The sequence below is a fragment of the Nelusetta ayraudi genome, unplaced genomic scaffold (assembly GCF_046127955.1).
Source record: "Nelusetta ayraudi isolate G7.1 ecotype Tasmania unplaced genomic scaffold, CSIRO-AGI_Nayr_v1 ptg000017l, whole genome shotgun sequence".
NCBI classification, from domain to species: domain Eukaryota; kingdom Metazoa; phylum Chordata; class Actinopteri; order Tetraodontiformes; family Monacanthidae; genus Nelusetta; species Nelusetta ayraudi.
The window spans coordinates 3,735,338-3,750,418 of NW_027466067.1; the positions used below are offsets into that span (position 1 = coordinate 3,735,338).

Below are 15,081 nucleotides of genomic sequence, written 5' to 3' on the forward strand. Positions count from 1 at the left end.
CAATCTTCTCCTGGAATTTGTGTTGACTTTTCCTGTTTGGCCCGTAAACCTGCACAAACACAGTTAAGGACGAAGCAAAGCTGCGGCGGCCCCGAGGATCAAGTCTTCTCGAGGATGCAGATTTACGCTTGGAAATGGGGAATTTTAAGGACTGGCTGACATCTTCATTTCTTCTTTTCTCTCAGTATTTCCTTCAGTCTTTCCTCCGGTTCCTCAGATACTGCTGCAGAAGAACAACTGTTATTGGAGAGGCTTGCTTCTCTTTTGTTCGACCGGCGAAGGTGTTGGGCTGGATGGTGCGTTTCAAGTGAAAAACTATACGGCTGGATTTGGGATTTGCCAGCAAGTCTAAAATATTTTGCATTTGATTTAAACCCCAGCGTTGGCAATTTGATACGTGGTCCCGGAGGGTTCAGGAACGCACACTGGAAGCTTAACCTCCATCAGTGGGCTGATTTTCTCCACATATTTATCTCGGCAGACAGCCTGCCTGACAGGAGGCTGCTGAAGATAAGTCCGGGATCCAATCGGCAGCCTCCGTCTCCGAGCTCAGACACCACAGGTCGGATCGGCTCCAGCAAATTTGGAACAATGTCAGCCAAACAGAGTTTATTCACGTCAACAGAACAAATGCTCGTTCTGGGAACGGAGGAGCTTTCGTCTCAAACTATTTTTATCTTTTTGGAAAAAAAAAAAGGGAACGATGCATATGCGACTGCCACGTCCTTCTTTGAGGTTCCAATCACATTTGATGCCTTTGCCACATGACGGCCCTATGCTCACTGCATTCTGCTGCTAAATGTTCATTAGTTCTTGCTAAGGTTTTCTGAAAAATGACAATCCTTCTAACCTCGCCAAATCTAGCCAATCACATAAACGCAACTAAAGGTATTTAGCCACGTAGACATGGTGTCAGAAAAGGGAAGAAAAGGGATTGAAGTGACCTTAAAAGTGACGAAGATGCTTGTTGGTGCCAGACGAGCTGGTCTGAGTGCTTCACAAACTGCTGAGCGACTGGAATTTTCGCAGTATCACAACCATCTCTGGGGTTTAAAGAGAATGGTGCCAAAAATAGAAAATATCCAGCGGGAGGCAGTTGTGTGGAGGAAAATGCTGTTGATGTCAGGGGGTCACAGGTTGGAATGGGCAGACTGGTTGGAGACCATGGCGACCCTAGGGTGTTTTATATGTTTATTGTTTGTATGCATGTAGCAAACCAGCCACAATCTACCCCTCAAGTACGTTAAAGTGTTTGGATTACACTGTAGAAAGGCAACAGGAACTCTAACAGCCGTGAAAAATGGAGCGAAATCTCCGAACAGCTCTCTGACAAAACATGCCCCGCTCGCTCATCAGGAAACACTGAGTCTCAAAGTCAGTTTGAATGGTTTTTATTAAAGCTCTGTTTGTTTACAATCATTGGTGACGTCACTGAACCCAAACACAACTGAAAACTGATTCTACCCGAGTTCCATGTGTGCAGGTAGCGTAACCTCACCTAGCTATAAATAAATAAAATAAAACCAACCCAACATTATAATGTCTCGTCTTTGCATAACTTAAGAGTCATACCATCAAATCTCTGAATAAAACACATTCTCTTACACTTGGTCAGATATTTACAGATACTCTTATATTAAGATCTGATATATTCTAGCAACAGATAAATACTTGGGCAGGTGTACTAGCAACAATAAGTTTTTTTTTTTTTTGCTTGTTTTCTTTTCTAAGTCGGTGCACGACAGTAGGATAGCTACATGGGATAAAACGGCGGATGCATTATCATACAACATATACAGTCGGGGTCTGGAGGAACTGGGACTCATGGCCACATCGTCAGCATGCAGGGTTTCGACTGTGCCGCCTCTTCCTTTCCTTTTTATCATCTCCTCGGCTCTTCCCTGCGTTTACTCAACGGCACACAAGTCATCAGAAGCACAAAACACGACTGGCAGGGTCATTTTAATTGCCAACGCTACGCTGCAAGCAATATGTTTTTTGTTTTGTTTTGTTTAAATGCTTTTTTCTGGGACAAGGGAGTCGGACAGGCTGGAAACCCCCCCCCCCTTTGGATATAAAGCGGCAGAACAATGAGCAGCAGGAGACGCTGGAATGCAGGATGACGCCACCGTCTGGCTGCTGCAGTTTTCAAACACATGGATGCATCTTGGATTCCCTCTGCGTGCGTGCGTGCGCTCGCGGGTTGTGTGAGTTGGGAACGTGGGCGGGCGGGTGGCGGGGTGGCGTCCGTGCGACAGCGTGGGCAGCGGAAGCGACTCTCTGGATTCAGCCGCTAGTTGTTAGTCATGATCCACCAGGAGGCTGAGAGGGGGGACACAGAAGGAGGGTTCGGGGGGGGTCGGGTGGGGCAGGAGCATTTATTTATCATTTGCCTGTAAGATTTCAGCCGTCTTTCTGTGAGGATGGCGGCAATTACAGTGAAACTTAGTGAAGACGAACAAAAAAAAAGAATACCTTTTATTCACTTGATTTAGCACTCAAGGCCTTTACACGTCGCACGCAATTAAGGTTTCAGCGTGGGTGCTGTTTTACAAATATAACAAAGTGGAAAACATTTTTTTTTTTCTCACGGTTGATGTATTATGTGCAAATGTAACAAAAACATTTTGATGGCTGGCAAGCTCAGTGTCTGCCAGGGAAAAGTAAAACAGACAAAATCTGTTTGCATGTTCACGTACATCACTTGGCCAGTTGGCTAGCTAGCTGGTCGGCTAGTTAGCCAGTTTCCCCGCTGTCTTCTCAGACGAGGCGTGAACTAGATACGATTATAAGCATTTTTCTTTTAGAACAGATACATTACTATTTTGAGATGTGTTTTTCATGTTTCATTGGGGGTGGGGGACATTTCACATCTGAACATTTTGTACTTTCATCTCGGGCCTTTAATACCGCAGGCACCAGCCTGATTTTTTTTTCTTCCTATCCACTGTATTTTTTCTTAATGAGACGTCTCTGTCACCAACAAAGGGTCAAACATAAATTACCTTCATCCTAGTCCATTTTTTGGGGGGCAAGACTTGAGCTTTTGTGCAGACTGCTGGCGGTGACCGACAGTTTCTCAGACTGACCGTAGAACACCTGGTCGCCCCTGGAAAAGCTCAGGCTCATCGCAAACAATACCAGCTGCCTCTCACCGCGGCAGACGCTCCTGTTTTATTTATTTCCCGTCATTGATTCCAGTTGGTGCTTCTGCTTCTCATGCGCAACTCATAAACCATCCCGCTCCTCCTTGTCAGTCAGCAACTCTGCGCTCTCTTTCTCACATCCTCCTCAGCCAAAACTGAGTTCCTGAGATTGAGAAAAAAAAAAAAAAATCTCAAGTAAAAAAAAAGAAAATGCTATCTGCCTCTCTGGCTCTCTCACTCTCTCTTTTTTTTTTTTGCCAGACAACCGTCGCGCACGCAAACACAAGCTACTCGAAAAGAGGGAACCAGAGAGCTTTCCTGAAAGCTAAGGCACCGTAATGGGAAATAAAGTCTGTGAACCTGCCGATTCTGCCAGGACACCCAGACACTGTCAGACTTTGTGGAGTGGCGAGATGTGAGGAACAAAGTCGGTGTGAGATTGGGTAAACAAACTGCAATATATAAAATAATAACAAAAACCGCCACAAAACAAAAGAATGACCTTCGACGGAGGCACAAAACAACTTGGACAGTATTGAATTCTGTGTGAATCTGCAGGCGACTCACTATGAAATCTGCAAAAATTAGATCTTGGGGATATTTTGTATTCTGTATGGCGAGCTGTCCACCAAGCAATAATCATAATGCTAATACTGATCATCATAAACATTGGAATCTCAGCACAGTGCTGATTAAGCCCTGGAAGTGCTGTGTGTGTCAGAATGAAGTGATTCTGCAGCCGGTGCAGTGAAATTCTGAGGCTGACTAAAGAGGCTCCCAGTGGAACTTAAAGGTTAGACTTCCCTCCAAATCAAGGTATAATCAGGCAGCAGGGCAGCTACCAGGCAATAAATGAATCGGTATGTGAGGCTCTGGTGGTGTTATTTCCTCTGTGGTAGAGTGTCACATCATGCGCCACATCTGCTGATTTGAAGCCCCCCTTTTTTTTTTTACCTTTAGTTTTCAAATCTGGACCGGCCGTGCATGCACGTTAGTGCACGTGAATCTCTGCCTCCTCTTGCCCATCGGAACAGCTGCCCTACCGCCGTTATAAATAGCAGGAAGCAGCCCTCTCTTGGGTGGACAAATTTGCCTCAACCTCAGAAAACACAGGCAAATAGCATGAGACACACTCCCAATGGATGCTAAGGATAGCTACAGTTATGCCGAATGTAACCCAGAATCTGGAGAGTCGCCTTCTGTTACCAGAGCTGTTAAAATGTCAGTGACAGATCTGCATTAGGCACGGAATTGAAGTGATTTGGTTTTTATTATTTTTATTTTTTCTTCTGTGCCAAGTGGAATTTCAGAATTATAGAAAAGTTTACTTCCATTATTGCCACGCAGAGGACACTTTTTTTCCTTTCCTTTCGAGTCTGAGGCGAACCACCCTGGATCAATGGAAGGTGACAGTGTGCAGATTAATGTGGAAATGAAACTTCGCAACACAGCAGGACCGCCCCTGCTAAATCAGTAGGCAAGGGTGTGCAATTTCCCCTGATGGATGCAGAGCTGTGGCACACGTGACTCTTTGCTGAGTGCCGCGCGACCCCTTGACACAGGTCTTCCCGATTCAGTTCCATTGAATCGGCCGCCAGATGACGTAAAAGCGAAAAAAAAACAACCTTTTGTTGCGATATATGTTGTCCATATTGTATTTCAATGAGCTAATTTCAAGGTTAGCAGAAGCTGAACAATTGCAGCTAATCGACGAGCTTCGTCACCCTGTTCGTCACAGCCGCTCTCTCTGGCAACAACAGACGCGCATAAAAAAAAAAAAATATATATATATATATATAAATGTTTTTACCCTTTGAAAAGTGATCCACAACCGATTTATACGAGAACTCTTCTGTGTGATGCAAACACAGCCAATGTGCACACGCAACCTGGCTAGAGTAACCAGGCAACGAGCGCAACCCGCGCAGCGCCCACGCACACCTGAGTCGCCGTCCGCTAAACAAAATAAAGAAAGAAATAAAACAGGCAGAAAAAATAACAATGGGCTCTGCCGTCTGCTGACGCAGAATCACGGGAGGGCAACAAGTTAATCCACGATGAATATGATGAGAGGGAAGAGCGATGATTGTCGTCTGGGAGAGGAGCGGCCGTGATTCACGCTGCTCCGTCGCTTGCTGATGAAGCCGGGGAGAGAAATTAGATCCGTGCATCAGATGGAGCAGAGCTTGTCAACATTTCTGCCCCGCTGGCGGCTGCTCGCGGCTGTTTTGAAAAGAAAGGTTGCTCCTGTTTGCCCCCGGTGTGTAACATTTGGCCTGATTTATGATTGTGACATGTAAGCACTTGATGTTTCTTCGCCAAATATTACAAACTTTACCTGTAAAAATGTGTTGTTCGTGTTGGGACTCGGAGCACCATGACGGAAGCACCATCTGACATTCATTCAAGTTGACTTCTCTAAAAACCATGCCAAGTCTTCGGCATAGCAGCTGTACAGTCATGGAAAAACAAAAAACATTTTGGACGCCTATTTTTCACTCTATCCTAATTATTATCACTAAATATTTGCATTTTTTTTTTGTGTATTTGAAAAGGCTTGCCTGCCTCAGAGGCGAACAAACAAATGGAAATGATTTAGCTAGATCTAATTGTTATTAAGACAGAAAAAGAAATTCTTGTATTCTATGTACTTCAACAGCTAAACTGCACTTGGAAACTTAAGGCTACGATTCTTAATACATGCACGAGGTGTCCAAAAAACAAAACACAAAAAACAAAACAAAACAAAAATCCCCGCCACTTTGTGTGTATATTGATTTGTTTTGACACACTGTGGGCAGAACTCCCAGCACTGCTTCTGTTTGTAGACTTAAAAGTTGTGACGGCTCAGGGGGAAACTCTGTGGCAGGCGCAGTGTGATTGCAGAGGGGTGGGAAATAATGAGACAGGAGGGGTGGAACAGAGTGCAGTGTTAAAACTTCGATCATCATCTGCACACCGGGGAAGGTTTGAGTCAAATGGCCTGTTGTCGTCGTCAGCAGCAGCAGCAGCAGCAGCGCTGTTTTGTTTTCTTCCCTCCTTGCTAAACAGCACTAAGCAGTATTTAATGGTCCTCGCTGCTACATGCGCACGCTGTTTAGTGATTTAACGTGCAAGTCGGCGCACGTCTCCCTCTCTCTCACAGACAGACAGACTGACACACAGAGACACACACCTGGGATCAACATGGTGGAAACGACCTCGGCGTCCTCCAACATGTCAATGACGCAGCGCTGGAAGTCTTTGCTGCTGTTGGTCTGCAGGTAGCTGTCGGCAAAAGGGACGAGAAATGAGAGCAGAATCGGCGAGTGAGTCCATGGTGTCACTGAGTGACTCAGATCCAAGTGAAACACCTGGATGTCCTTGTCATAAAATGTATTTTGGGGAAAAAAGGGGTTTGGACAAACTGAGGGGAACTTCACTGACTCATTCACACTGCACTGATTTAAGTGCTGCTCGACTGACTCTCAATTTCGGTTTTCTCAGGTTTTAAAAACATTTTTGGGTTGCAAAGGTGTGCACATACTTTGTACGGACGTGTGAAGCAATGTTGCATGCAATTGTTTCCCGATCAACCAACCAACCAACCAACCAACCCACCGATTAATCAGTAGATTCATCAGTTCATTTGAATGATCAAGCAATCGACCAATCAATCGACCAAACAATCACACAGGTGGGGCCGAAAGAGTTTCATTGCCTCCAACGCCTCCAAGACTTCACATCACTTTCTTTTGATTGAAAATAATAGTCAGTCAACAATCGTTACAGGTCCAATGTGTAACAACTCGCCTCATTTACGATTTTTATATTAGCAAAAGCTTAATATACTGCCCACAAATATATCAATTAGTCAATTTACAAAGTACAATAAAGGTAATTTGGTTTTCCCACTCATAGAACTGTTCTTATTACTATATAAGAATATACATAGAGTAAAGGTCTTGCTCCCAGTTAGCTGCCCTCTTGCACCGCCAAACTTCTAAGGAAGCCGGTGCAGACAGCGCGGTTCATATTCAGGGTGAATGCCCGCGTCCGCAAATATACCAACGAAGAAGACGGTGGACGGGGTATCCAGATTTTCGGCGCAGGCCACCGTAGTTCACTGGCAAGCTCGGGAGAGGGAGGGATTGAAGCGAATGAGCGCTGCAATCTAAAATCTGACCACTAGATGGCAGGAATTTACACACTGTACTGGATGATTGGGGTCGTTGGGTGTGGGGAGGCTGGACACGGACAAACAATTTGCGTGTATCTTAATTTTATTTTCACTATTAATTTCTTCTTCTGAGTGCGTCCGTGGCGCTGTGCATTTTGTGTGTGCGTGCCGGTGACTGAGTGGTGGTGGGCCATCTGCTCGTCGTCACTGGTGGAGAACATTTCCATCAGAGAGTGCCAAACAGTCCGCTGATCTCTCTCTCTCTCTCCCTTTCTCCCACACACACACACACACACACACACACACACACACACACACACACACACACACACACACACACACACACACACACACACACACACACACACACACACAGAACTGACCTCATCCAGGAGATGCGGTCTTGCCAGAACTCATACATTATGTAACACGACTTCCCCGGGAGCTTCTGAACGGACACACTGACAGAGATGAGAGGCAGAGTGGGGCAAGAAGAGGGTACAGAGTGAGAAAGAAAGTTTTCACTAGGTCAGGATCAGTCACATGAAAAATTGGTTTCCCCTCCCCCCCTTTTTTCAACCTGAGTGGTGATCAGTGGATCAGAACTGGACAGTTTTCAAAGCTTTGGGGCGACACCGAGAGGAGAAAAAAAGAACTTATTTGATGGCGGCGCTTTTTGGAAATACTCACTGTCAAAATGCTAATTTCCCAATCAAGCCGCTCTCAGTTTGGCACCGCATCAAAGCTATTAGCACCGCCCAGGGTGATGGATAATAGGACAGCGGGGGAAATATTCAACAACGCTAAGTCGCTCCGTTTATTTACAATAAAAATCCATGTGGCCCTCGGAGCATAAAGGCCCCCCGTTTGTTTTTTTGTTTTTACTTTCTTTTAACTCACTGTAGGTTGTCCAAGTGGGCCGAGGTGGCGTCGACGTAACTCTTCAGAACTTTCTGGAAGTTGTCGTGGTCGTCGGCGGTCACCGACAGCTGCCTCTGAACCAGCAGGATGTTCTGTGACAGAAGGCAGAAGAGCCAGAGGGGAAGGAGATATAAAGTCCTATTAACATTTCGTTAATCTAAACCTTTTTTTTTTTTTTTTTTACTATACAAACTGACAAAGTGTCAGTAAAGGAAACTACAGGAGTGCAAAGAAGTTTTTGGAAAACCTTAAAATCTTTCAGAATCTCAAATAACTTTGTGAAATATTCGCAGAACAATCTTCTGTGGCTGCATCAGACAGACACACCTTTGAATAACCAAGATGTTTGACAAAGACCATGATGCTGAAACACTCGGGAGACTTGAGAGCGATTCTTACTGTGGTACATCAAAAACATTGCGGTGTCACAACGCTGGATGTAAACCTTCACTGATGACACTCGTTGCCATGGCGCCTCGTCACCCCCATCACGCTGACGCACTTCCCTCTCGCACCTTGCCCCATTTTGGCCTCAGCACGCGCCCCCCAAACGCAGCTCTCTCCATCACCTGCCGTCCACGCAAATAGTCGGAGGACCCCGGAGGACAACGTGCGCTTTTCCTTTACTGAACGGATGTGCCGTGACGCTGGACGAGGATCAAAAATTCCCCCACGCAAGGAGGTGATCTGAGGTCCCCCGACGCAGAGCCTCAAACTCCCTCCGGTGCAAAAGTGACTCACCGCTGCAGCCACAAACGTCTTCAGGCAACTTTTGCCAGCACAGCTTGGATACGTCTAGAAAAAAAAACAACAAAAAAACGATCTTTTGAAACCTTCTTTGTCACCATCCATCTACAATGATTAAGAAGGTGGTTCAAAACAGGAGCAACCCACTAAATTGTTCACCGTCTACCTGAACACCTGAGGTCCATTTTTGCTAGCAGAAAGCATTTCTGCAAGATTAATTAATCCATAAAAACTCTACAAATCCTCATGAAACAGCACATGTCCCCCTGTTTGCAGCCTCTTGCGTACAAAAACAATCAATTTTCACTTTCTCCTAAATCAGATACACAGTTATGATTTTAATAGACCGTCTACATGTCATCTTGTGTTGTGCTGTTGGTGACGTTACAAAAAGTTGAGTTCCTGGAAATTTCAGAACTTTTTGTTCTGAAAAGCGTAGTGAGTAATAGAGTAAATCATCCTTTATGTCCAAAAAACGCTGTTGAACCTTCCCGCAAGGTGGCACACGATCCCAGTTTTGCTGCATGTTGCAAATCTACTCTTGCAGTGTTTTACACTTTCCTTGTATCAATTAACGGTGAGTGGATCTTATGAACAACGATTCAATACAGTATATTATTTATTGCCTACATCGCTGCTGCCAGCTCGTTTAAGCGGAAGACAAGAAATCTGATTGGCCTGTTTTGAAAGTGATAGACAGGAGAATTATCCACCAACATCTTTTTTCAAAGCATCCCAGAGCAGGGACGGTAATAAAACAAGTGAGAGGCGAATAAACATCATGACAACTTCTATTACATCTCCGATGAAACCGCGGCCGTAGCTTTCCTCCTGCCTGCGTGGGGAGACTGTGGCATCACATTCATGCTGAAAGGTCATTTCCTACACACATCCGGACAGGAAGTTCTGTGAGTGCTTTCACGGAAAAAAAAAAACTGTCTCCTGACCCTTTTTCGTGGCTTAGTTATGGAGTAAAACCCAGAAGAAATAAACATTCATCTTCGTATGAACAAACCTTTGACTTGCCAGGTACTGTGTGTTCCAGTTTAAATGTTTATGACAAGGAAACTGATGCACAACTTGACATTCTAGTTGGAGAACAGTGAACAAAACTGTGAGAACAAGCTGTATCCTCCTCGAGTGGATGGTGAGGGAGCAGCCGAGCCAGACTCTTTGGAATATAATGTAACACGCACAGACAAAAGTCTTTGTAAGCAAAGCGAAAGACTGGTTGTTTTGTCATTTCTTTGGCAAATGTTAAACAAGGTTTGCATTCGCCAGAGAAAAGGTTGCAGTGTTCAAAACATTCAAATGCAACACATTGTTCAAGATCTGGTCGCATCTAAAACACATTGCAAACAATGTTAATCCGCCTTTTCTGAAGCTATCCTTTGTATGACATCTTTTTTCATTTCCATTTCATGTCAGTCAGAGCACCATCTGTGTTCTAAACTGCATCATGATGCATCATGGGACAATGAGGTCGTCGCCTTACAAGTGGACCTGCTGTTCACGTAAATACAAATGAATTATATGCAAACCAAAACACAATTGTCGTTACACTTTCTGTGAATGTATCAATAGAAAACATACAGACGTTCTTTTCTGTTCAATTTAATTCAGGCAGATCCATTTATATCTATCAAAGAGCGCCTTTAAAATTTGTTAAAAATCTGCCTTTAATGCTAACATGGTCTACAAACATTCATAGAAACATTAATATTTGTTGTCGAGGTCTCACAGTGAAAACTAATCCATACTGATGTATGGATTGATGCACGGAGATTTGCTCAGTTTCATGTTTTGTTTTTGGTTTTTCAAAGTGGCATCATAGCTTTGTTTCTCGGAAAGATGTGGGATCAAGCGATGGGGGGGGGGGGGGGGATGAAGACTGGGGCCGACTTCTCCGGATGGAATTTGCCGAGAGAACAATATGAGAGAAGGAGAGTTTGAGAGAACAATGTTTGCAGAGCGATGCTGACATAACCTGCTGTCTGCAGGGCAGGTCAACCTACTGCTGTGATTATAGTTCATCTTGAAGGGCCCTAACTGTGTTCTTGACACAGACGCACACACACACACACACACACACACACACACACACACACACACACACACACACACACACACACACACACACACACACACACACACACACACACACACACACACACACACACACACACTGAGCCTTTGAGCCGTCTCCCCACTACTCACCGACTTGTATGTGCTGGCCAGCGAGTCCTCCTTCAGCGGCTCCAACTTGGGACCCTGACGGAAGAAGGTGACAAATACCAGAATAAACTCTTGACTCTGAAGAAAACACGTCTACTGAAGCAGACTGCATTTTTGCCGAGGCACAGGTCGAAGCGCCTCATCCAGTCTAGGCACATAAATGCAATCCAGCAGGCGAAAGCCATGTTAAAGGTTACGGTTTTGTGCGTTGTGCGCACACTCTCCTGCATAAGCGAGTGCGCGCGAGCGAGAAAGATAACCTTTGAGGCAGGAAAAACTCATTCTGCTGCCATGAAAGAGAAGAAGAGGAAGGCGGTGGGATGGACAGAGCATGGATATTGAACTCAGGACATGCTGCAGGTTATGAATTGCTTTGATATTACACTCCGAGTCCCTCCGGGTTGTCGAAAAACCGAGGATTATAAAGCGAGGAAAATGCGCGGAGAAAGGAGACGGCAGGAAGGGGGCAGGGGGGTGGAGAGGTGGAGGGGGGGGCAGTGCGGTGGGAAACCCGAAGACGGGAGGAGCAGGAGTTAATATAAAAGAGGGCGAGAGAATCAGATGGAGCAGCAGACGAGAGTGGAAGAGTGCGAGAGAGGCTTGGATAACAGGTCACGGAATTATAGAGCGTAAGGCAAAAGGTACAGCGTGCACTTCAAAATCAAAATGATCAAAGTCTCATTTCTGGTGAAACAAATCATACACGCACGCACGCACGCACGCACGCACGCACGCACGCACGCACACGCACACACGCACACACACACAGAAAAACAAACAAATGATATACATTATAATTATATATTATATAATTATGCACATATATACATAGAATATATATATATACATATTTGTATATGTGTATATATGTGTACATACAGTATATATACGGTATATGTATGTTTATACTTATATACATATACAGTATATATATATATATACACACATTATTATATTGACATATAATAATATTGCAGCGCTCAGTTCCTGTTTCTGTATCTTTATGGAAAATGGCTGAGCTCTTAGCTTCAGGCAAAACCAATTTCATACAAATAGGTTGTAGAAAAGAGAATTTGAAAAAGGTAAAAAGCCATAGTTATTTTGACTTGGTAATTATGACCCCATGTTAGGCGTGCGAGACGTTCTGTCTGACTTTCTTACAAACACCTCCTCCAACCTACTGCTTTTGAGTGCAGGACTCATTATCTTGGCGCTGTGAACACGTTGATCTGCGTCCTACCTGACACTCCAGTTTATCCAGCAGCTGCTGCAGCCTGTTGACTTGAGAGCACCAGTTCTCTTCGGTGTCCGGACTCTCGCCTGGAAACAACGAGCGTCGCTAGAGTGAAACACTTCATATAAGAGATTTGTCCTGGTGCACACAAATCTCATCTGGATGTGATTTCCCCCCCCCCCCCCCCGACAGTAAAAGGCGGTTAGCGCTGTACTCAGACCTCTTGTCTTCGTTGGGCCGTTTGATTGACGTTTGGAGAGCACTTCAAAACAGATGGCCTACGTCTGCTGGCAAAGTCATAAAGGCAGAGGGCAACGCTGAAGCGCACGCATGCGAACGTGCACGATAGTGGAATATTGAGGTCTCGCGGGAAATATATCGTCGTGGCAGTTTTAGCTGTAAATAACAAAGAACTTTAACTGGAAGCGAACGCCCTGAAGGTGTGCTTCGAATCACATACTTATTTAATAACTACTAAATACCAATTTGAGCTGGTCAGTGTGTCCAGCCTACTGTGAAAATGTAGCAGACTATTACTATTTGTGGTCTCACGCTGAAGATACAATGCTCTCAACAACAATATGGGGAGGTAGGAAGTAGCGTAACAGCGCGACTATGCTAGCTTAAGTCAATATCTGCAAACTAGGAAATATTCCTAATAAATTCATGTTTTGGTTTAACAGAGGAGAGAGAAAAAAATATGGAAGTCTAGTTGGAATTAAAAGAAAAGTATGTGAGTACAGAGTAGAAAATATCATCATTAGTACATTCTTACTAAATACATTCACAAAAATGCAAGTCTTTCATTGTGCTTGTGTGCTAGCTTAGGTCAGAATTCACGGTCTAGCCAACGTCTTCGCTACCGCTGCCACTTTTTTAATCAGGCATTCATGTTTTGCTTGATTGCAGCCTTGGTGTCTATGATTGGAGTTATTAGAGCTGCTGAGGGATAAAATAAATGACTTTCATAATGAGTAAATGCGCTTTAGATAATGGTAGTATGACCTTGCATGGGGTGAATTGCTCTGCCGACAATTATTCGATAATATCATCATAACAACAATTACGTTATTTAGCTGAGTAGAAGAAAATAACTTTGACAGAAACTTGGGTAAAGTTATTTAGTGACCTTAATTCTAATGTATTTATTAAAACAAGTTTGTGTTTTGATATGAGGAGAAAGTGATGAGATCTTGTCAAAAGTTGGAGCTTCCGAGTTTGAGATTGGCAGGCAAAATCAAAGGAGTCGATTTAGCTTTTTAAGTGACAATAACCCTAAAAATGAAAAGGAATATCACTTAAAGATCCCATTTAGAGACATTTTTGGATCTTTCCTTATTTAAACCCCAAGCTCAAGTGGGGCAACCTCACACGACATCTGAAAGGACAAAAAAACAAAAACAAAAAAACAACAACAATTTTTTTTTTTACTAAATTCTCCAGAAAATAGCAAATTTAGCCCTCTGTTTACAGTCCCCTACAAAAACAAATTTCATCTTCAAGTGAAAACTGACACTCTGTTGCTCCTTCCATGTGTTTGAAGGGAAGATATGGAAAAACAAAACAAAAACAAGCTTGTGGTGGACGTGTGGTTCGGGAGATTTACACCTTGCTGCCTCTCCGACTGCTGCACTCCTCTCACCTGCTGTCGGGCTCGCAGAGCCGGGATCCATCGGAGACATGCACACTTTGTTGTGGACCCTGCGACCGCACCGCCTGCCAGTCCTCTGCTGCAGCGCCGCCTGCTCGGCCGCCTTGGCGTCTGTCCCACTGTCAGGAGAGAGTCGGAGGAACAGGAGCGGCTTACATGGCAGGCAGGCAGAGATGTGACAGCAGCAAGGAACAGGAGGGCGGGGAGGACCATTAATAATGGATTTAAATGTGAAACTAGATAGATGGATGGTTAGATAGATAGATAGATGGATGGATAGATGGATAGATGGATGGTTAGATAGATAGATAGATGGATGGTTAGATAGATAGATAGATAGATGGTTAGATGGATAGATAGATAGATAGATAGATGGATAGATGGATAGATAGATAGATAGATAGATAGATAGATGGATGGTTAGATAGATAGATAGATAGATGGTTAGATAGATAGATAGATGGATGGTTAGATAGATAGATAGATAGATAGATGGATAGATGGATAGATAGATAGATAGATAGATGGATAGATGGATAGATGGATAGATAGATGGATGGTTAGATAGATAGATAGATAGATGGTTAGATGGATAGATAGATAGATAGATGGATAGATGGATAGATGGATAGATAGATAGATAGATAGATAGATAGATAGATAGATGGTTAGATAGATAGATAGATAGATAGATAGATAGATAGATGGTTAGATAGATAGATGGATAGATGGATAGATAGATAGATAGATAGATGGTTAGATGGATAGATGGATAGATGGATAGATAGATGGATAGATACTTTATTTATCCCGAAAGAAATTCAGTTTCTCAGCTGCACAATCAAAAATACTGCAAAGGCAGTAAGAGGAGGATTCAAATAAAGAATGTGAGGTAATAAATACAAAAATGTAGGAAAAAAAAAACAAAAAACCTAAGATGACAGATTAATATGGACACACTGACAGGAGCTGAAAACACTTGCAGGAG

General features: G+C 43.8%; 1 protein-coding gene across 2 annotated transcripts in view; it reads right to left on the bottom strand.

Moving 5' to 3' along the window:
* Positions 1-1,375: 1,375 nt before the first annotated feature.
* necab3 (N-terminal EF-hand calcium binding protein 3) overlaps positions 1,376-15,081 on the bottom strand; it is a 36,775-nt gene continuing 23,069 nt past the window's right edge. Inside the window, exons 7-14 of one of the 2 annotated variants that reach the window (XM_076024832.1) lie at positions 14,085-14,212; positions 12,449-12,528; positions 11,191-11,244; positions 8,968-9,021; positions 8,206-8,318; positions 7,689-7,766; positions 6,322-6,413; positions 1,376-2,322 (exon numbers count right to left, since the gene is read on the bottom strand). In XM_076024832.1, coding sequence (XP_075880947.1) covers positions 2,294-2,322; positions 6,322-6,413; positions 7,689-7,766; positions 8,206-8,318; positions 8,968-9,021; positions 11,191-11,244; positions 12,449-12,528; positions 14,085-14,212 — 628 coding nt within the window. In that variant the 3' untranslated portion in view covers positions 1,376-2,293. The remainder of the gene's footprint in view (positions 2,323-6,321; positions 6,414-7,688; positions 7,767-8,205; positions 8,319-8,967; positions 9,022-11,190; positions 11,245-12,448; positions 12,529-14,084; positions 14,213-15,081) is intronic. The other variant, XM_076024833.1, reaches the window with a different exon arrangement.